Raw genomic sequence first — 22,016 nt, 5'->3', positions numbered from 1 at the left:
GTAAGACCATCTCTCTTTTAGTGGCTGGATGGCTTTGAAATGCTGAAGGCCAGAAAAGGCCTGTCCGTTGTACTGTGTGTGATTTGCTTTTGCATCCTCCTGCAGTCCAGCCCCCCCAGAGACAAGCCCCTCGGAGCCTCTGTTGTGGGGCAGCCTTCTCTAGCTGGCTGACTGCTGACTTGGCTGATATTCAGGGGCTGGAGGGTTTAAAGTTGATCTGCCATACGGCTCTTCAGTCAGATAAGACGGAGAGAGATGGGGGTGAGGGGTCTCGGTGTGCGGACTGTCGGGATTATACAGCACCATCTGGTACCGGGGGCCATAATTATCGCAATGAAAAAATCAATTGCCTGAGTAAATATCGGAAGCGTTTAAGCTCATTTAATGAAGTAAATTAAAAATTAGGTAGAATTAACTTAAAGATAATCCAACTCTAGAAGGTGGAGCAGGGTGCAGTTATGGGATGTGTTGGGAGTTGGGGATGTGATGAACACAAGGCTTTAGGATTTGGAAATAGTAAAGAAAATGTCATATATTCTTCAGGCAATCTTTCTGCGATTCTTGGCTGATCGTTAATATATAGGCCACATCTGACCCTTTTTGGGATTTTTTCTGAGGTAGTTTGTCTAAAAATAAAACACTGTGTACTTAATGTAATGCCAGAAAACTAGGTATGAGCTGAAAGAAAATCATTATTCATTAAAATAATGTTTATAAACATTATTGTAACAATACAAACACATTTTTTGTTTCAATAAAAAATATTTCTTAGTTTGTATCACTAGTCAAGAGATCTTAAGGCAATAGAGAGATGTAGTGTTTAAATTTGAATGCTGCAATGTGCAGTCTTGGCCTTCATGACTTGGTCCTGAAACAAAACCCCCTTTATAGAAATGTATTTATTTATTGAGCAAAATAAGGAATTCTTTTTCAGAACTGCTGTGATGGGGTTTCAGGATTCTCTCTGAAAATGTCATGAATCTTATATTCTAGGGGCTCTACTTTGGAGTCTCGTAGTTCAAGATCTGCATAGCTCCTCATTCTTCAGCTGTTAATATGTCTTAAAGGTAGCACCTTGATTCTGACCCCTAAATTAAGAAATTAAACCAAACATGCCCCATTAAAACCTCATTACTTTACTAGAAAACCTGTGACAGTGTGTTACAGTGCATGCTGCTGTTCACTGTACATGCACAGTGATAGTGAACTAAAACCCACCCACCATATGTTTTGCTGCAGCTGAATGATTTAGACTGACTGTAATGCCTTTGATCTCTGGTTTTTAAAGGAGGTGATTTGCAGCGAGATGGGTTAAACGGCCTCTTTGCACTTTTCCTGTTAAGTCTTCTCTTGTGCTTCCTCTTGATCCAAAACCTTTTATGTGACATGCAGACGATTCCATTGCTAACCAAATGGACATCCTTCGAGCCCAATCTATCAGTCATTTATAGTGTACTGCAGGCCCTCAGCTTTAAAGCTCTCAGACCTGCTTCCAAAAGCAAGACAGAATTTATAGCAAATGAAAAAATGAGTGTGTATATTGTCTGAGAGATGCTGCTGTGCAGTTGTGTTGAGGATGGTTGGTCTGAACAGAGGGAAGAAAAGACTAGATACCAAAGGTCACATGAGGTGACAGAAAAAAGATTAGTCTTTTGTAACCCAGGATCAGTTCTCCAAAATGATAATCATCCATGGCAAGAAACAAATAATGAAAATGATTCTGATGTATTTCTTAATAAATGTTTTGCAACACTGGGTTTGTACTAGAACTGACCTTTTAGAGATAACAATTTGTATATTTATGCATTTGCCTCAAGAATTACTATTCTTATAGTGCATCATAGATGTACCTCATAGGTAGGTAGTACTCATAGGTGAAAGTCTGACTTTCCATTCCTTCTGTATTCTGCAGTGACTGACATTTGGCAGGGTGGCAGTTCCAGTCGGGGTTAACTCACAAAGCTATACTTATTGAATTTAGTATTTATCCATTTTTTCGGATCCTCTGGGATTTAATTTTTAGCTTTCATTGTGGAGATATCAAAACCATTTGGAGTTTAAAGACTTCCTGATCAACATAGTCATGCTATACATAGGTCCTGCTTGCTAAATGCAATCTAGCAGACATTGATTAATGCCAAATGTTTCTGCTTTCTCTGTTATTCAGTATAATGTTGAATTGGAAGTACTGCCAAGTAGTTCATTTTACAGAACTTTTCAACAGGTTTGCAGCTGCTTGCCTGAAAATAATGATGTAACTTTTACATGACAAACATTATGTACAAAGGTCTTTTGATACCTTGATGAGGTGAACTTGCTGTGATTCTGAGTAGGTGAAACTACAGAGACCTCAGGAGAGAAGACATATTTGATAGTGATTGTGACAGATGCTCTACAAGTCATGTAAGTCTGTGTCAGACTGGAGTTTTGCCAGTATACACAAATTAGATAATCCACTGGCACTTGAGTGAAACACATGGCCCAGGACAGTTACTAGGTGAAGTGTACTAATTCTGTTTGTAAAAAAAGATTCAGATTATGTTATGGATTTACAACACAAACAAGCCTGGTGTGATATTCTCTTCCTAGAGAGCAGAGAAGACATGGTGATGTCCTTACAACAGTTCATACTTTTTCATCACCTTTAACTTTGCTTTCTTGTAAGTAGATGGTAGCAACCAATGAGAATCATATTATTGCTTTATTCCATTTTTAACAATAATAATTTGTTGCATTTACATAGTCAATTTTATTTCAAAAGTTCCCAAACCCTTTTTTATACAGGAAGGAGCCCGTAATTATATGTAGTTCAGTGTTGCTATGCTGCACCAAGTGTCAAACAACTTGTTATTCCTAAATCAAGGAAATGAAGAATACTCATCATTCATCTGCTACTTGCAAGGATAAGGGTTCAAAAGAAAATGATATACTGACACACAGTACAAATGCAAGAATAAAAATTGTATATCAGTTACATTTCCAATATTATTTAATATTAACTAGTAATCACAGGTATGTTGGTGCATTGCTGGAATAGTATTATTTCTTGGGGTATAGAGCCACCTGATTTTACAAACTAGTATATTTGGTATGTAAATTACTAAAATTACCAAAATTAATATTAATTCTGTTTAAAAAAACAGAATAAACAGCTTTTCAAATATACATGGTTTAATTATTGAAAGAACAGCCGAAGATAAGGCCATGCCCAACTTGAGTATTGAAAATCACCTGGTTTCTACCAGCAGGGATGTCTCTGAGAGCTGCTGCCTGGAGAAAGAAAGGTCATAAGTAGATGATGAACAAGAGGTTGAGAAAAGAATCTTGCAGACAGATGCCAGGTGCTGTGGATGTTTGAAAGGACATCAGCAAGTCTTGAGTGTTTTCCAAAAAGAACGCTGCACCAGGAATGGACAATCTACCTCCTAAAACTGAGAGTGTCACCACAATGGCCCAGGACTGTCACATCCGTCAGAATGACTGTAGCTCACTGTCTGCATCTAAATGATCTGCATGGTAGGGGGCATTTCAGGGCCAACCATGACAGCTGAGAAGAGGAGGAGCCTTCCTCTGTGCATGCAAAGAGAGTGGTGGGGTGTTTTATTTACTGATGAACAGCGTTTTATCCTTGACAGGCCCAACGAAAGAGAAAGGGTGTGGCGATGTCACGGTGAATGTTGTGCCGATTGTTTCATCAGTTGTGGCCAGTCGGCGTTCTCAGGCTACAGGTGCACCAGAAGTGATGGGACATGGAACAGCAGTCTATCCAGAGGATGGTCAGGTTTGTGTGCAGTATATGTGTTGTCTTCCTCTTTATATTCAATGCTTGTTCTTTGAACAAGCAACAGTAATGCACAGGTCTTATGATATGACATACTCAGATTTTCATGAGGCTTTTGATAAGGTTCCTAATAAAGGATTAATTCTTATATTACAGGTGGTAGGCATTTGCAGAAGAGTGTGTTTTGAGATAGGGAATTGTTAACAGAAAATAGAGAGTATGGACAAGGGGAGAATGCACTAATTAGGGTGGTGTAATTATCGAAGTACAGTGCCACAGGTTCCATTCTTTGGATTCCATCTGCATGGAGATTGTATGTTCTGTATGTTGTATGTTTGCATGGATTTCCTCTAGGTTACATTACCTTACATTAAGGTAAGTTCATAGGCCTCTGGGGAAAAACTGATGCAAGAATGGATCAATAAGTAGAATCAGTAATTGATTTAGGAATTAGCTACCTGTAGTTTTGCTTTCCAGTGTTGTGAAAGAGCCCAAGCTAATTCTTTCAGAACGCCCAGGGAGAGAGAAGTTGGAGTGATTGTGAGAAACACGTGTCACCTGCACATTGCTTTGGGATGAATGGTGTGATGTCATCGCTGGCCAGGAGTGGAGCCCTGGGCAGACGCAGCCTCACGTGCTGGCCTCCGGAGTGCGTCTGTCCAGCTCTCACCGTGAGGCCACTACCTGAGCCCAGATCTCAGGCTTTCATTCACACTCCCTGGGAACGTGGGGGATAAAGGAGCTCAGGTGTTAGCTGAAGTGAGCGTGCTTGTACTGTGAGCTACAGTAAGCCCTTCCGACAGCCACACCTGACCCAGGCACTCTGCTGACCTGGGCTGGACAGGTAAATCGGCCAACGCAGGGGGCTGTGAATTCTCCACGTTATTTAGGGGAGATTGTTATTCAGAATCATTGAATGCTTGTTCTCTTTATAACCTTACCTTAATGTCAGGTACGATGTGAGAGTAGCGACAACTTCGCCTACCCAAGTTATTCTTGGGTGAAAATCCAGGCAGTTTTCACAAAACACTGCCCATCCTTTTAGTATGGGAGCTCTCATGTGTAGTTGCCTATTTTAAACCAGGACACTAGTATTATGCGGGTTAATAACATAAGCAAGGTTACAAATAAGCGGAGTTCATTCACTTGTATGCATATTTGTTCGTAAATGATAATCCTGCCATTTCTTGGAAGAAACCGGGGTTTCAGCTTCAACAAGATGCCTGATGAACTTATTCCAGACTCCCATAATCCTCCGTGTAAAACGAAGTGCCTCGTGTTCTCAGTTTTAAATGCTTTTCCCTGCATTTGCGGCTTGTCTTCTCTGGTTTGGATTGAATTGACTTTGTTGGTGCCCTGGAATATTATGTATACTTGAGATTAAGAGACTCTTACATATGTTTTCCTCGATTGTGAAAGCTTTTTATTTTATTTTTGAAGATTTCTGAAGCATGTGGTTCAGGCGGCATGGTGCACACACACAGCCTTACAGCGCTGGAGCCCTGGGTTCAATCCCTGGGGTGCTATCTGCGTGGAGTTTGTATGTTCTCCCTGTGTTTGCGTGGGTTTCCACAGTCCAAAAACATACAGGGAGTCTGGTGTGAGTGTTTATGTTGTGTGTGCCCTTGATGGACTGGTGTCCTGTCCGGGGTGTATCCTGCCCTGTGCCCTTGGCTTGCTGGGATAGGGAATTCACTTGAGTTGGATGAAACACTTAGAAAATGGAAGGTTGGATGGATGGCATTTGGTTCTTTTAGAATGATGTGCACTTACAGTCTCTGGTGTATACAGCTCTGCTCCAGATTGTGCAGACAGATAGGGACCAGGCAGAGGTCTAATCAAGACTGCAACCTGAGCTGGGCTGAACTGAGCTCTCTGGACCCAGCAATTATCTTATCTCCCATTGTACTTTACTGTAATTCTCTTCTCATGATTGATGATGTCTCTGTCTGATTAGTGCAAAACAAAAACCAACAGATCAGTTTCCCAATCTGCAGCCAGGGAGGAATAGAGAATCAACCTAGATCCATTTTTTCTACTTGTAATGAAGTCAACAAAATTACTGTTGCTAACTTGTTTTGTTTTAGGCATATGTGCAGATATGTAAATAGTTATTACTTAGCACTTCAGGGATTTAATTTTTACTACTGTAATTATAATTGTAGATTGCAGTTCAGTGCATATTGTGTGGTCTTGATATTTCACAAAATAGATAGGAGCATTCAGCACTGAAAGCATGCAGAAAAACTGGTTGAAGGTCTAAGCTGGATCAATGCATCTGTTTCTCTCTCTGTTCTGTCAGACCATTTTCTTAAGCACATCAATTTAAATAAAAAACAAACAAAATGGGACCACTGGAGTCACCCGTCACTCAGTCACATACATTGAAGAGTGCAGATCTGAGTCACTATCACAGAGGCATAGCCCCAGGACCTAAAACATGAGTGGATTTTCTGTGTGTGGATATAAATGGATAAACTGGGTATCCATTCTGATAACCAGTTGTGACACAGAATGACTTATGAATAACTTAAAGAGGTGTGTGGTTTTCAGTTCCTTGTTTTCCAAAAATTAATTTATTTTTATTGTTGGGTAATAGGACTGTAAAACTGTAAAACATCCAGCTCTTGCTTAATTCGTCTTAAAGCCTTCTGAGTTGTGGCTGTCTGTGAATGAGGATGATCATCTCTCCTGTATGTTTAGTCCACCGTCATCAAAGGTGAGCTGCCTCTCTCTGTACTGAACACCCATGATGTAATATGTATTGATATGGTTAAATAAGATGATATTGATCAATCTTCAGCCATTACCCACATGTGAGTTACAGTGCAAGTAGAGTAAGGCTAGTTTCTATAGTCTATCTAGTATCTATTCTATACTCACAATGAACTGAAAACATACTGTAGAACCACGTAACTTTTTTAATCTGAGGAAAGCCCCATCCAACCCCTTGTGTTACCATCAATGTCATGATACAGACAAAACATGTTAAGGCAAATAGACCTGTTACAGATGCGTATTCTAGTGTCCAGTTGCGTGAGGAAATCATGTCACCGGAACAGCTAACCTGGTTATAGCCCAAGTCAAACAACAACCCTGCCTACCTGAATTCTACACGCAGAAGGCAGTATTCCTACAATGTGCTGTTCCATCAAACTTCAGCACCTGAAATGTGTCCTCATCGCAAAATGCTTTAAGGTCAATAGTGTCACAAACCCATCTTCACTAAAATCATGGAATACCAAATTGAAATTCACAGTCAGCTGGATGATTTGTCTTATTCTTATTGTTCATTTATGTCAACTCTTTGATTTCAGAAGTACAGGTAGACATCCTAACTACTTAAGGTTCATGCCCCCTTTTGTAAGAGTAGGGGTGTTAATCCCAATGAGGCAGATGCTTAGTAAAAATGAACAGATTAGTCATTGAGAAATCAACTCTACTACCTGAGATCAGATGGTTACCTGCCCTCGTATAGACTTTTCATAAGGTGTATTTTGTCTTGCCACAGCCTCCCCATGGAGAGAGATGCCTCATTATTGATGGCACTCTAACAAAGCAACCGAACACTCAATGCCACTGGTGCAGGTTCTAGTTACAGGAGTGAAGACACACAGCGATCCTGTGCCACTGTCATTTCTGACCTCATATTGCAGGTCGCTCTCAGAATCACATTAAACTTGCAGGGAGCCCAAGAGCCTTAGTCAGGAGTGTTAACAGCACCATTGTGCACAGCCATCCTTCTCTGAGGGTGCTGTAACTCAGCACGACAGTCGATCCCCCCATCTCTCTCTCCCCCCTGCTATAGTGATACAGTAACTCTGGAGCAGGACAAGGAGCCCTCATATCTAATACTTGCTTTGTTGCAGCCAGTTTAATGATAGCTTGCACAGAATTGGGCTGGAACTGGATACCTCTGTCCGCCAGGTCATCTTTCTTGAGCGTGGCTCTCCTTTGGGAGGTGTTAGCCATTTTTGTCTTAAATATGTTTTCTCTTAATGGAAGCCAGATCTTAAGCAAGGAGATTTGTGGTTCTTATATCATTCCTAACACTGGAGCTTGTTATAGCAATAAATGGCAGAAGAGCATGATCTTTTCCTGCAGAAGAATGTGCACTATGTAACATTATGATCTAGAGGCTCTAATCAAACTACATATTTAAGCTTACAAATATATTTCTATTGGATATGAAACAGCATCTGATACACTTTAATGCTCAAGGATAATGTTAAAATTCACATGTTCAGAAAACAGATAAAACTAAATGGATTCTCTTTACACTGACCACTGACAATAGAATGAAACACATACTGTACAAGCAGTGTGGCATTTTGCTAAGCATTGCTTTACCATTGCTGTTGTGGGATTGAGCCAAGAACTCCTTGCATGTCTGTCACAAGCACTTGCCACTCGTTCTCATAGCATTAGTACAGGTGAGGCCCCAATCAGGTTTAATTGGATCGGCATGGCTCTTGTCTGTGTGATGGGATTGTAAATGGAGCAGATGATCACATTAAAGATGTACCACTCTCCTGCTAACAGGCTCCTTGTTCTCTGCCGTTCAAAAACTCTTTTTAAATGCCTTCTTAAAGGAATGTTTTTTTCATGTACTGGTCTAGTAGGAATGTTGCACCACACTTTCAAAATACTGTAGGGATTCACAGTTCGGGGCCACTGTTAACCTCAGAGCTGCCCAAGAATGAGGTTTCCACTATTGGGCTGCGGGTGAAAGGTCAGTGACGAACAGTATATAAGGAAATCATCAATGGCCATTGCAATTCAACAACAAAGATGCTAGTGATGATCATTTTTCTCAAACTTTTAAAATGCTGAAGTGCACTGATCAGAATTGATTGCTGAAACGCCTTAAGTTTAAGTATGTATTTACATGCATCTCTTTCATCTGCAAGAGGACAGATTACACACTTACTAGTGAATTAGCTGTATTGTCTCCAAGAGATATTCAGCCGGTGAATCTATAAGAGGAAATAATTTAGTCCCAAATCTCACAAACAGGTGTAGCACTCAAGGTGACTAAAATATAACGTGGGGTGTTACTGGAGTGTTCAGGGGGATCCCAGAAAGAGGAAGTTTGCATGCAAATGTTCTTACAGTCTCAACAATCTTTCTTTGTGTTGCTCTTCATTGTTTCTCAGTGAAATGGAAAGAGTATTTTTCAAAGCATGCAAATTGAGTATCAGTGGTGTGTGTTTGAATCAGAGGGTAATTCCATGACAACACACTAGGCATTATCAAACAGGCTAGCAGGAGCAATGAGAGGTGTGGTCTGCCTTTACACCCCATGACCCCGGTACACCTTTTCAGTAGAAAAAGATTTTTATTTGAAGGGTTAGCATCACTATTATTTTTTATACCATTTCAATGTGGAATTGCCAAATGTTGCTTGACTCAGTTCACTGGTAGGCCCTGTACACACACGGAAACTGGGATTGTGAAAGCTCTCCTCTAACAGCCCCGGTCTCTCACTGATGCCACTACCTGATGATACGCCCACAGCAACACCCAGGGCTTATTTTTGCACAACTGTGCAGCACGTCCCCATCTAACCCCACCAGTCACATCTTGTTCAATGAAACAGAGACTAAATAGCTATGAAGCAGAAGTTAATTTGTTTCTTTGTTAGTATTTCTCATACTTTTTTTAATGAACAGCACTTATGATAAGATTAAAATGCATTTCTGCTTCATAAAATACAGTGCTTTTTACCAGCTCACAGGAACCTGATAACGGCACCCAGCCAGAGTGGATGTATCAGCGCCAACTCTGAGCAACAACAGAAAATACCACTGTCTGTGAGGAAGAAATGATGAAAGAAAAGAACAACAAACAATAACAACATTGGGTTTTATTGGAATTCTTAATAAGCTTTGCAGAACGTATAATTAGAGTGTAATCCTTCAGAAGTTGCAATTGGTTTTGCTAGCCTGGCAACAGCCCGCATTAGTGCAGTCCAAACGTCAGCCAGATATTTAGCACTAATAGCTCAATCAATAAAGATCACAGCTCAGACATCTGTTGTAGTTTGTCTTTAAACCCCTTCAATGTTTGAGTCATAGTGTTTGGGTTAGTGCTATTAAAATGATTACTTCTGTAATAAAGTGAAAAAAAATAGTATTTTTCTCAACAAAGAAATAAAACCATTCCAGCCATTACATTACAATTACAAAGCCCTGAGCCAACTGCTGCATATAATGTTTGGAAGTTCTTTCTACAGTATATGTATATATGCTGCATTGTACATGCAGCAAATGCTATAGATTAAAGTACTTCTGCAGAATACAGAACTGTTCAGACTGCAAATTCACACCTCAACTATTGTAAATGATGTAAAATATAAGTAGCACAGACAGCTTGAGTAAAGTGTTTCACTTACTGGGACAACTAATCTGTTGTGGTCAATATAGTACTGGATCTGTAGACTTTGTTGCTAATGCTTTCTCAGCGCTGACCTTATATGAATATCCTGTGCTTCTTTTATTTTTCCTATTGTAATGTTAATCTTAAACTTTCTAGTTTCTAACTAAAATTGTAATATTTAATCTCAGTGACTCAGAGTAACACATAATTAAAAGAACTTGTGCTACGGAATTTTCATAGCAGATCTAAACTGCATACATTTGCACTACCTTGAAAATACACTGTAAAGTGATAATGAAAATATACCAGCCATATTGTTATTGAGGAATGGAAAAATGGAACACAACACAAATGGAAAATTAAGACACTGCTAAAAAAAGGCATTTCTTTCATCATAAAAATCTAATTCTATTCAGATAATTATACTGCTTTAGGAATCCACTGCACAGTAATTATTTGTGTTCCGCAGAGCTCTCAGGGGGAAGGTACTGGGTCCTGTAGGGTCACAGTCACAGTCCGTCGTACTCGTGCTTGCAGTATCCCACGTAGAGAGGCTCTGCCTGAACACCGCGCCTGACAGGGAAAGCAGCAAGAAGTTACAGCTCAACTCGCTGAGTTTTTATCTTTTACACACAGGCCCCTTCAAAGAGAAGAACAGGGACACTCAAAAATGTATCTTCTGCTGCTGTGCTCCAAATCACAATCATTCCTGAAGGCCTTTTTTAATCTGAGGAAAGCCCCATTCAACCCCTTGTGTTACCATCAATGTCATGATACAGACAAAACATGTTAGGGCAAATAGACCTGTTACAGATGCGTATTCTAGTGTCCAGTTGCGTGAGGAAATCATGTCACCGGAACAGCTAACCTGGTTATAGCCCAAGTCAAACAACAACCCTGCCTACCTGAATTCTACTCGCAGAAGGCAGTATTCCTACAATGTGCTGTTCCATCACACTTCAGCACCTGAAATGTGTCCTCATCGCACAATGCTTTAAGGTCAATAGTGTCACAAACCCATCTTCACTAAAATCATGGAATACCAAATTGAAATTCACAGTCAGCTGGATGAATTGTCTTATTTTTATTGTTCATTTATGTCAACTCTTTGATTGTCAAAAGTAGACATCCTAATTTAAGGTTCATGCACCTTCTTTGAAAGAGTAGGGGTGTTAATCCCAATGTCCTGGCTAAATTCTACCTTGGTCTTCACAATCCAGTCATCCTAAATTTCCTCTTTTCAATCAACGAAGCAACGTCTCACTTCGCCAGCTTATCAACTGTTTAATGGAGCTGTTGCACAGAATGACACGTCACCTCCAATCTGTGAAACACTTGGGATACTTTAAGGTGAAAAGCACTGCACAGCTGCAAATAAATAATTAATCAGACTTCTTAATTTATTTGCACAATTAGCGTTGTGACTAAATCATGTTTCATAATATGCTCCCATGCTCTGACACACTAGCGTCTGGGTGCTTGTTTAACGTGACAGAAGCCCGTGTAGCATCCTGCAGCCACGGCTCCCACAGATCATGTGGTGCTTCACTGTACCTGAGCAGCCTACAGCGGAACTCTACCAGTCTGGGGTAGGCAGCACGTGCGCTGGAGGTCTGGGTTTCATTGCTCCACAGCCTCTCTGCCACTGCTGAAGCTCTGGGCCTGCACAAAGAGAAGGGGCAGGGATACCGTGTGTTAGCCACAACACAACCTTGAGGTCGGCATCCCATAACTGATAACTTCAAGTGCTGACAGAATAATGATAGACTGATAGGATGACTGTAGGCTAATGTGGACCAATGTGGAGTCATAAAAAGATTTTAAGAGTAACAAATACTTTGGGCTGTAGTTAGTAGTTTTAATTCTCCAGTGCAGTTGGCCACCCCTGCAACTCAGAACTGGCAGCCCACTGAAGCTCAGCAGGTGTGAGCCTGGTCAGTACCTGGATGGGAGACTCCTGGGAAAAACTAAGGTTGCTGCTGGAAGAGGTGTTGGTGGGATCAGTAGGGGGCGCTCAACCTGAAGTCTGCGAGGGTCCTAATGCCCCATTATAGTGATGGGGAAAATATATCGTAAAAGAGGCACCTGACTCTCTGTTGTCAATAAAAATCCCAGGACATTTCTTGAAAAGAGTAGGGGGTGTTACCCTGGTGCCCTGGCCAAATTTCCCATTGGCCTTGAAAAGTTTATTCCATGCAGAAAAGAGAAGAAAAGGGACACCATGTTTCGGCTGTGGAGCCTTCTTCGGGTGGTAAAAGTCCGTCTTACCAAAGTCGAGGACTGAGGTTGGTGGCATCAACATACTCCCCCCACATGCAGGCTTCTCCTCCCATCACCAGTTTCTTCTGTTCGGGGGTTCCTGTGAGCACAGACATGCACTGCGGGTGAGGCTGCTTGCTCTGCATTCATCCCATCACCTCTCAGTAACAACCCATTACTATGACACTGCACAGCACAACCACGGGACGCCACTAGAGGGCACTTCCACCAAAAAATGACAAAAGGCTCACTCAGCTGTTTCATACGATAGTCAGTCAGCAGAAAAGTACATAGCAAAGCACTGTTCAGTCCACCTGTGTGCATACTTTGTAACAGACAACAGTAAAAGGGATGAGTGATCACACAAACGAACGTCATGCTGACAACTGGCAAAAGAGCATGATTACGACACAATGAACATTAAGCCCTGAGAACAATGGGCTTAAACCTGAAAGCAGGTGCTAATGTTGCAATGCTAAGTTAAACAATACTATAATTATAAGTAATTGTACTAGAATTATGTTGAATAGGATATACATATTTACCATTTAAAACTGTCTTTAAATTAAAATCAACTAAAAATATTTTTATTTCTATATTCTCTTACACATATCACAATCGGGAACGGTTACCATAAAAAAACTTCAAGATTAACAATCCTCAGTCATTTTCTTTTTCAAGAGAAGGATGCTGCAACCTATCTTAATAAACTCCAGCAACACACAGAGTAACTGTATCTGGGAAGGCAAGTCATTGGTCCTCCAGCAAGAAAATCCCATTCAAGCCACTGAGAATCCCCACATACTGTAGGGCCGACATTCACAGTGCGGCCAGTGCTCACACTGAAGGATGGAGCCCCTTTGAGAGAAGGTGGGGCAGAACGAGGAACAGAGCTGCACACACCGGCGAAGTTCAGAGGCTGGACTTCATACGCGGCTTGCCAGTCCTGGCCATAGTGAATGACATTGAGGTACCAAGGAGTAGAGAGCAAGACTTTGAGGCCCTTGGCTGTGATGGAGCTCATCTCATGGAGGTACTGTGCTGTATTACCCTTCCACACATGCACGACCGTGTCCTTGGGCACCTGGTTGGGAGGAGACAGAGCAGGGGAATGGTCTTTTCTTCAAGATTAATGCCTAAACAGTCACAAACATTCATCTACAAGTGTAAAGACACATCTCTAGGGAATATTTTATCACATCCTGCATTTGCAGCATCCTTAACTGTACACATACTTAATCATATCTAACTCTTCACCAAGTAACTTTTTAAAATGAATTTGCTGCGATAATACCAGAGAAAGAGGTCGACTTTTAAGCCGAATTACCACCTGGGAGTTAGCTTAGCAGAAAGGCTGGAGAGTAATGGCTAGGGGGCCTTGCAAAGGAAAAGTTCTTGAGCCCTGATTCCAAGTATCTCAAGGAGGAGGTGCTGGATGTGTGTTTCAAATACAGCAGTAGCAGGAGCCTTTTGTCACTGTGAAGGTTGTGTTGCCACCTGGTGGTGAGGAAAAGGCGACTCCGTTGTAAAGCAAAGAGGGGCCTCTGTCAACAATTGTGAAGGTGCACACAACACAACAAGCTCTTTCCACACCGGATTTGCAGGCCAGAAAGCAACATCTAAAACAGCAGTTCAAACATTCGGGCATCAAATCTGTCCACAGGGACAAATAAACAAGTGTTGCACTTAACAGGATGATTTTTCTAAGACCCTGAAATCCTTTCATAAGCACGAGAATTGGCTACTGACAGTAAACATGTAAAACTGTCAAGATGTTTCAGAAGCATGACAATAACCTAATTTTAAAAGGTCTGTTTTTCCTAATGTAATACTTCCAATGTTGTAATTGTATTTATTCATTGAACGCACGTGTCAGCAAGGAAGGGAAAAGTGGAGCTAGTGTCTCTGAAAAATGTCCCGTAAAAATCTTTCACTCAATCCACTGCAATGACGTCACTGCATGCCAGGGCCTGACCCTTGAATGCCAGAGGCCGGACGGTGTAATACCAGGCCCAGTCCTGGCTGGGACCAGCAGAGTCCAGGTACCAGGGGGATGCCAGGATGGCACGGAGCCCAGCTCTAGTGACCCTACGCTGCTCGCAGTGATAGCAGCCACCCTTCCACACCTCCACCACAGACAGAGGGCTCAGCTGAAACAGACAGTACCTTTACATGCACAACGCCTCCTTTTCTGAAGGACGAGTTCACCTGTGAGAAGAACTTAGTGCCCCACGGTTGTAAACGGTGTGAACGATTTTGCATGCACAGAAGAACTGAAAGTAACATACTGAAAAAAAGAGTCACACTTTGTTGCAAAGATAAACAATAACGACCCCGTGTGGACCAGCAGGGGACAGACCATGTGCTTGTGACTCTGGAGGACTGAGGAAACCCTGTATGACTTTGAAAAGCAAACTTAAACCAGCTTCTTACTTTCACATTGTTGTCAAACACCTCCTGCCAAACAATCGAGTTCTTCTTCAGTCCTGAAGTGATGTTCACCAGCCTGGAACACACACAGCAATTCTGAGCACAGAACGAGTCCTAGACTCTCAACTGGTTTCCTTTCTAAATTTTTCTACTGTCAGACATCATTGGTCAGTGGTAGTGAATATATGAATTCTAAGGTGAAACACTTCACAGAGCTATGACCTGGTGAATCACCTCAGAGTGTCACAAGCCTTGCAACGGATGTCCTAGAATTTTCTCTTTACTTACTTTTCGATGTAATATGATTCCAGTTTTCTGTAGTCAGTTCCAAATCCCATCTTTGCCATAAAAATCTGAATGTCTGGATTAGATTGCCTGCAAAATGACAGGGTATACACAAACAGCATTTCTCTTAAAAATGTGTTAGGTGCAACAAAAATATAAAAGCTACATAGAATTTTTCTTAAAATTGAATTTTTTGTACTTAGTAGATGTTAGACGTCTGAGTACATAATTCTTAAACTCCCATATATAAATATTTCTAACGTAACGTTTCCTAACGTTTGATAGAGGGCATTTAGATGCAGAAGGTTGTTGTATTATTTATTATTAGTTGTAATAATTTCTATAAGAAAGCTTCACTTGATGAACATTGCCACATATGATATGTATATTAAGAAATGGGTTAACCTGACAATAACCAGTTTCTCTAATTACTAGCTCCAGTACTGATAAACCCTTGCAAGATCTTCTTTCACCAGCAGATGTTGTGTCACATTCATAAAACCTTTTGTTCTATTTAATCTCTTTTGTTTAGGAAACTTGGAATGGTGTTTGGTTATTGCACCTGAAATAACAGGGAAACAAGCAGTAAGCCAGTGTGGAAGTTAGCCACAGCTGTGCTGTCTCACAGCTCTTGGCTCCTGGGTTTGAATCTCTATTGACACACCCTCTGTGTGGCGCTTACACGTTTCCTAGGTGTTTGGAATTTTCTCCCAAATTCTAACGATGTGCTGTTTAGGTTATATAGAACGTTTAAATGATGCCTGTGTGCGTGCGTGCGTGCGTGCGTGCATGCGTGCGTGACACCCTGTCATCCTCTGGGATGGATTCTGGGTTGCTACAGCCCTTGCAGGCATGAATAATGGAACATAGAACCCCCTATGACACCACATAGCAAGTGATACCAGAATACTTGCCTCTTCTCCAGTGTTAACGGTGCATAACTTTCCTTGAGCTGTGTCTTCACAGACTAATGCAGATCGGTACCCCTACGTGACTGCCCTCTTGTTTGCCATGAAACAAACTGTAACATACCAGCAAGTGAAGTCCACTTCGTCCCCTCCCAGGTGGATGTAAGAGTCTGGAAAGACAACGCTGACTTCCTTAAAGAGGGTGCTCATGAACTGGTAGCTGGAGTTAAGCGCTGGGTTCACTGGGCCAAAACTCCCTGAGGGAACCGACCCCTTATAGCAAGGGGTGAGCAAGCCCAGCTGTCCTGGGAGTGGACAAGCAGAGGAAAAAATATATTAGCAGGTCCAAAATCAATCCATTCTTTTACACGCAAGAGTCAGAAAACAGTGGTCGATATTATAGAAACTTGTGACTACTCCTGAGAATGTATCAGAACTAATCATATAGGAGGAAAAAAAGATATAAAAAAGTACTGTTGCCTGCTTTCTCCATAAAGAAAAACAAAACAAGCTGTGAGGATGGTAAGAGTCTACACTACAACCACATTCTGAGGCTTAGCTGTGGGTTCCATGCCTTACTTAACCACAGACATAATGGATCTGAACATCAGGGTCAGCTTCATCAGATGGTCTCAGGTTGCACAAAATCCATTTGAACTCAGAAATCTGGGAATTCTCTGGCATTTTCTGAGCCGGAATGAGAAAAGGAGGATATGAAAATCCTGCCCTGTTTCTGTCTTCCACCTTGCTGAATCACTTCCTCATGCCGAATCCTTCCTACCCTCACAGGCAGCAGCACACGCAGCCAGTCTGCCCAGTACAGTACCTTTGCCCCAGGACTGGGTGTGTCCCGGGGTGTCGAATTCGGGGACCACCCGGATCCCCCGCAGACGGGCGTGCTCAATCACCCTCTTCACATCCGTCACAGTGTAGATGTGAGTCTGGGGGTGGTAGGCGCCCTGAACGACAATGAGCGAAAAAAAGAGAACCATCAGAACCCTTGAGAGGTTTAATGATCAGGGGTTCAGTCCTCAATGCTCGAGGATTCGGTGTTTTGAAGCACTCTAATAGATATTAGCAGCCACAACTACTCATTTCCTTATCTGCAAGTGCTTGCAAAACTTTATTCAACACTTCTGGAATTTTGTTGCAAAGCATTGCCCAGAATTACAAAATATTTACATAGTAATTATTAAATACAAATTTACTTCCTCAAAAATCCAATTATATTATTTGCACCTGCAATGTACTTCATGTCTGATTATTTCACTGTATGCAATATAAATTTGTAAATATGCAATTTGTCTTGAATTAACCACAATAATTGTGTAGCTGAAAATACTGGTAAAATTAATGACAATGATTACACAGAACCTATGTGTAATAACAAGGAAGTCACACGTATGTACATGTAATTATCAATATCTGTGTGCTGAATGTAATATGTTGCACAATTACCCAAATTAGTACCAGCAGCCATATCACCCTGTAACTCACAGCTGGCAGCCCACTGAAGCTCAGCAGCTGTGAGTCTGGTCAGTACCTGGATGAGAGACCTCCTGGGAAAAACTAAGGTTGCTGCTGGAAGAGGTGTTAGTGGGGCCAGCAGGGGGCGCTCATGCTGCAGTCTGTGTGGGTCCTAATGCCCCAGTATGGTGATGGGGACACTGTATTGTAAAAAGGCACTCTCCTTTGGATGAGATGTAAAACCGAGGTCCTGACTCTCTTTGGTTATAAAAAATCCAAGGGTGTTTTTTTTTAATTGTAGGGGTGTTATCCTAGCGTCCTGGCCAAATTTCCCATGGGCCTTTACCAATCATGGCCTCCTAATAACCCCCCTCTCTGAACTGGCCCCATCACTCTGTTCTCCTCCCCACTGAGAGCTGGTGTGTGGGGAGCGTTCTGGCGCATTATGGCTGCTAACGCATCATCCAGGTGGGGCTGCACACTGGTGGTGGTGGAGGGGAGTTTTGAGTGGAGTGTCCAGAAAAAATGTTAATTAGCAAAACCCATGAGGATTTAGTTCAGTAACTCAAGGCTGAGCAAGGCAGGAAAAGAGAAGACACTGCATAGCTCACAGAGACACTGTGGACCAGGATGGCCCAGCTACATGGTTTGTGCATTTCTACTTCCACTGAGTGCCTTCAGACAGGCAGGGTCCTGCAGTCGGGCGTGGCAGAATGGCCTGCTGGATTTACCTTGTTGCTCAGCTCAGGAAATGTGGGGCTCTGATATGGAAAGGAGGGGTCATCCACAATGTGCCAGTGGAAAACATTGAACTTGCTATAGGCCATAGCGTCCTGTGGAGGGAAGAAACAGGGGAGAGGAACACTGCAACTCTTTAACAGCTGACAGCTGCAAATATGATCCACCTATCGTCTTATACCAGGTATGTACATATTTTACAACATTCTTCTTTATACTTCAGTGCTATAGATGATCTGTGTAGACATCCACTGAGCAGACATGGTTTGGATGATATTAAAAAGTATCTCTCTTATTTCCAAACTCATGCACAGGTTCATTCCAGCTCCTATACTGTACATACATGCCCTTCAGCAGCCCCTCCCTTGAGAGTGCTCTGGCCTTACCAGTGTCTTCAGGATGGCGCTGAGAGGTAGGTAGTGCCTAGACGTGTCCAGTAAGAGTCCCCGGTACTGGAATCTAGGGTAGTCCTGAACCTCTGTCTTGTTCACATAATACTGAGAGAGACAAGGGTCTGCAATTAGAACTTACAATTTCTAGTATACAGATTAACCCGCAATGCAGACTGCATCTATTAAGAATTAAGCATTTTACTGTCTTAAGCACTGCAATTAATTAGAAGGATAATTCCGACGAACCCCAAAATGCTAACCGAAATCATATAAACCATTACTTATTTGGAGGAAGCTACTTCTTCCACGATGTCTCTTGAGTGATCTGTATTAGCTGATGGCTTGTGTTGCTACTCCACCAGTGCCTCTGTGCCTCTTATCACAGTTCTAATGTGTTCTACACATTTAAAAGGATATAACAGCATCAACGCCTGGGCCATGCTTAAGGCAGTACTTACAGTGTTATCATCATCCTGGTAAACAAGCTGACTGAATGTTTCCAAACCTTATGAAAGAAATAATAGGAAATATGGATATTAAACATTTAAAATTGGGATTTTGGAGGTATTTCAGATTTCAACTGCACAGTTTTTAAGGCGGCAATGCTATAAATCAAACATGGATTTTTCAGTCAGAAAAGGTCACTGACATTAAAACGGTCCACACGACAGCCTCGTTCAAAGTTGGTTATCAAGCAGGTTTGGATGTCAAACAGACGAGTACCTCTGAGTGCTCCCCACACTGAGTCTGCAATCAGCACACCTGGGCCATCCGCCACAGTCAGGTTGTCTGTAACACAGAAGAACAAACATGCATAATACTAAGGTGTATTTTTGGAAAACTGTGCTTTGTACTTATTCATCAGTACTGGATTTATTACAGGTTAGCAGGGGCACGTGGGGTGAGATGAGACCTCTCTTGACAACTGCTTCAGTTTTACTGATGCAAATGGCAGTACAGCCGTCTAAACTGAGCTGAACCTGCAGACAGACAGTAGGGAGAGGCCTTTCCAAGAGGATGTGGACTCGTCTGCAAACTCACAGTTCTCTTTCGAATCCAAGTCAGGGTAGCCATCACATCCAGGTTCCTTCACAGTCACCACTAAGCCAGTGGGAGGCGCTGTTCCAAAACGGTGCCCACCATAGGGAGAGACTTTGTGGTTCTCTGTTCCTGGGATCAAGACGGAGCAAAAAGGTTTGTGTTAAGTGTGCTCTCCAGCACACACAGGCCTCCAACACTGCCAGCCTTGCCTTCTATCTGATAACCACATAATGCAACTGATGATGAAACTCCATTGTCATGAACGTTTGACCAATACATACAAGATAAAATCTTTCTTCTAATTTAAAGTACTTGTGTTTTTCCATTAGCCTGAGCTTCCCAGAGGTACATCACTTAAAAAAGCAGTTCAACAGAATCATCTTCATTTTAACACTTACATATTTATTTGACTGATTTTTCTATAATACACTGGTATTTGGGCATTTTTATTACAACAGTTGATAACATTGCTAACAGCTAACAGAAGGGCGTTTAGCTGGAAGGATTAGCTTAGCTGTTCTGCATTGCACACACAGCAGTAGGTTACATTATCTACTGTATACATAAAAAGACAGAAAATGAAAGCTGTTAATGCCAATTTTAAGGGAAATTTTCCAGTTTTCAGATTTTTATAACTATTTTTTTCTTCAATTATTATAATACTTATTATTATATTAACTATATGAGTTATTATATTTCTTATAGTTCTATAAACTGTTGCTAAAAACAAAAAAAAATATTTTAACAACTGCTCTTCACATAAAGAAAGAACTATGCAATGTCACGTCTATGGACACAAAGAGGAAACGTACCTTTTAAATGATAACACAGTTCCCTAACGCTGAGACAACTGTAAGTAAGTTAAGCATGTGACCTGATCAAATTCCGAGTAAGAGGCCGGTGTTCTCAAACGAATAGCGAACCGCGCGAACATCAAATATTTCTAAAAGAAGCGTTTTCATTATATAGTTACACTGCCCACAATAGATCTTTCTTTGCTCACATAATATACAATTTCGAATATTTTTCGCAAACGTCCCTGCAAAGTAACAACTTACTTCCTTGTTCGCTAGACTCACGAAGGCATTAATGAATGTCCACAGTGTCATGTGCTTCTTCCTCAGCATTACCTGTTCGTACATTTGCGTAACCCGTAAACGTGAGGCTGAAGTATCTCTTGAAAGCCACGTCCAGAACCGCACATCCCTGCTGCACCGCCGACTCCTTGCCGTACTGAAATGTGAAATCGTGAGGGCTGAGCGGGTATCGCACCTCGGACTGGACCACTCGCTGGGGCATCGGCCACACTCCCTGAGCCCCCGGCACACATCGCAGCAGCAGGAGGAAGACGCACGACAAGCAGAAGGAGACGCCGGAGGAGGAAATCTTCCCGGGCGAGGAGACCAGCGGGACCTCCCAAAGCGACTGGGGTGTTTCTCGGAAAGGGCCAATGAAGACGCTGCCGGTAGACCCCTGAAACCGAGTCATGGTGGACCGGGTGATGAGGCGGCTTTGGATAAAATAATGTTTACCTAACGCATTTGCCCGAAGCTTTCCGGGGCACTAAAAACAAGCCGCTGCAGTCGGCAACATGCAAACAGGTTTCCTAGTCATGTGACAGATCCACAGCGCGTGCAGGAAGAGCAAGCACGTGACGCAGACGCGTGGACTCGGTTTCTGCACAGAAAGCAACCCCCCCCCACACACACACACACAAAACAAAATATTGACACGTCCCTTTCCAGATTATTTCCAGCTATGACGGTGGAGAGCGAAGAGGCTGCAGAACGTCAAGGTACTTTGGCATGATGGTGAATGGGAATAATAATAAACTCCGCATTTGAGGATTAAACCCACCGGGTGATGTACACTAGCCTTTTTTTCTTCTGCGGAGTGATGGCCCATCATGTCAGCGTTACACCGAGGGGCTACTTTTGTCTGGAGGCCCCATTTTTTAAAAAGGATAAGCGTGAAGTGCAAAATAAAATCGCACTTAAGTATAGCATCATCAATCCCGACCCTTGTATGCAGTGTAGTGTTAATTACATCGACCAAAATACTCCAATCAGATCAGGAAATCATGATTTTTTTTGTCCAAGATCATGGAGATGTTTTGTACTGTCTCGTGTATGCGTGTTGTGACAATGCAGGTGTATTTTTATTTTTTTTTATAAGTTCCAAAATGTTCCATGAAAAACGGATGCTGAATGTTGAGCAAATGACACTTCATGTCAAAAACAGTGTACAACAAAGCACGGGCTATTGTAATAACGTACATCATGTCATGACATACAGCCCAAAAACACAACGGTAGGTTAATTGGCTTTTGTGAAAACT

The 22,016-nt window shown here is 42.0% G+C and overlaps 1 protein-coding gene across 1 annotated transcript; it reads right to left on the bottom strand.

Annotated features, from left to right (window-relative positions):
- Positions 1-9,627: 9,627 nt before the first annotated feature.
- On the bottom strand, positions 9,628-21,308 carry hexa (hexosaminidase A (alpha polypeptide)). Its single transcript, XM_069190755.1, has 14 exons — positions 20,810-21,308; positions 19,680-19,808; positions 19,362-19,427; positions 19,097-19,143; positions 18,633-18,743; positions 18,240-18,341; positions 16,868-17,000; positions 16,166-16,346; positions 15,137-15,223; positions 14,852-14,924; positions 13,322-13,502; positions 12,428-12,518; positions 11,714-11,821; positions 9,628-10,732 (listed from the first exon to the last, which is right to left on the bottom strand). Exons 1-14 carry the CDS (start codon positions 21,165-21,167, stop codon positions 10,669-10,671), a joined length of 1,731 nt encoding a protein of 576 aa, XP_069046856.1. The 5' UTR covers positions 21,168-21,308; the 3' UTR covers positions 9,628-10,668.
- Between the last annotated feature and the right edge of the window lie 708 nt (positions 21,309-22,016).

Source organism: Lepisosteus oculatus, chromosome 5, assembly GCF_040954835.1.
Source record: "Lepisosteus oculatus isolate fLepOcu1 chromosome 5, fLepOcu1.hap2, whole genome shotgun sequence".
Taxonomy (NCBI): Eukaryota; Metazoa; Chordata; class Actinopteri; order Semionotiformes; family Lepisosteidae; genus Lepisosteus; species Lepisosteus oculatus.
This window is presented reverse-complemented; position numbering and strand designations above follow the sequence as displayed.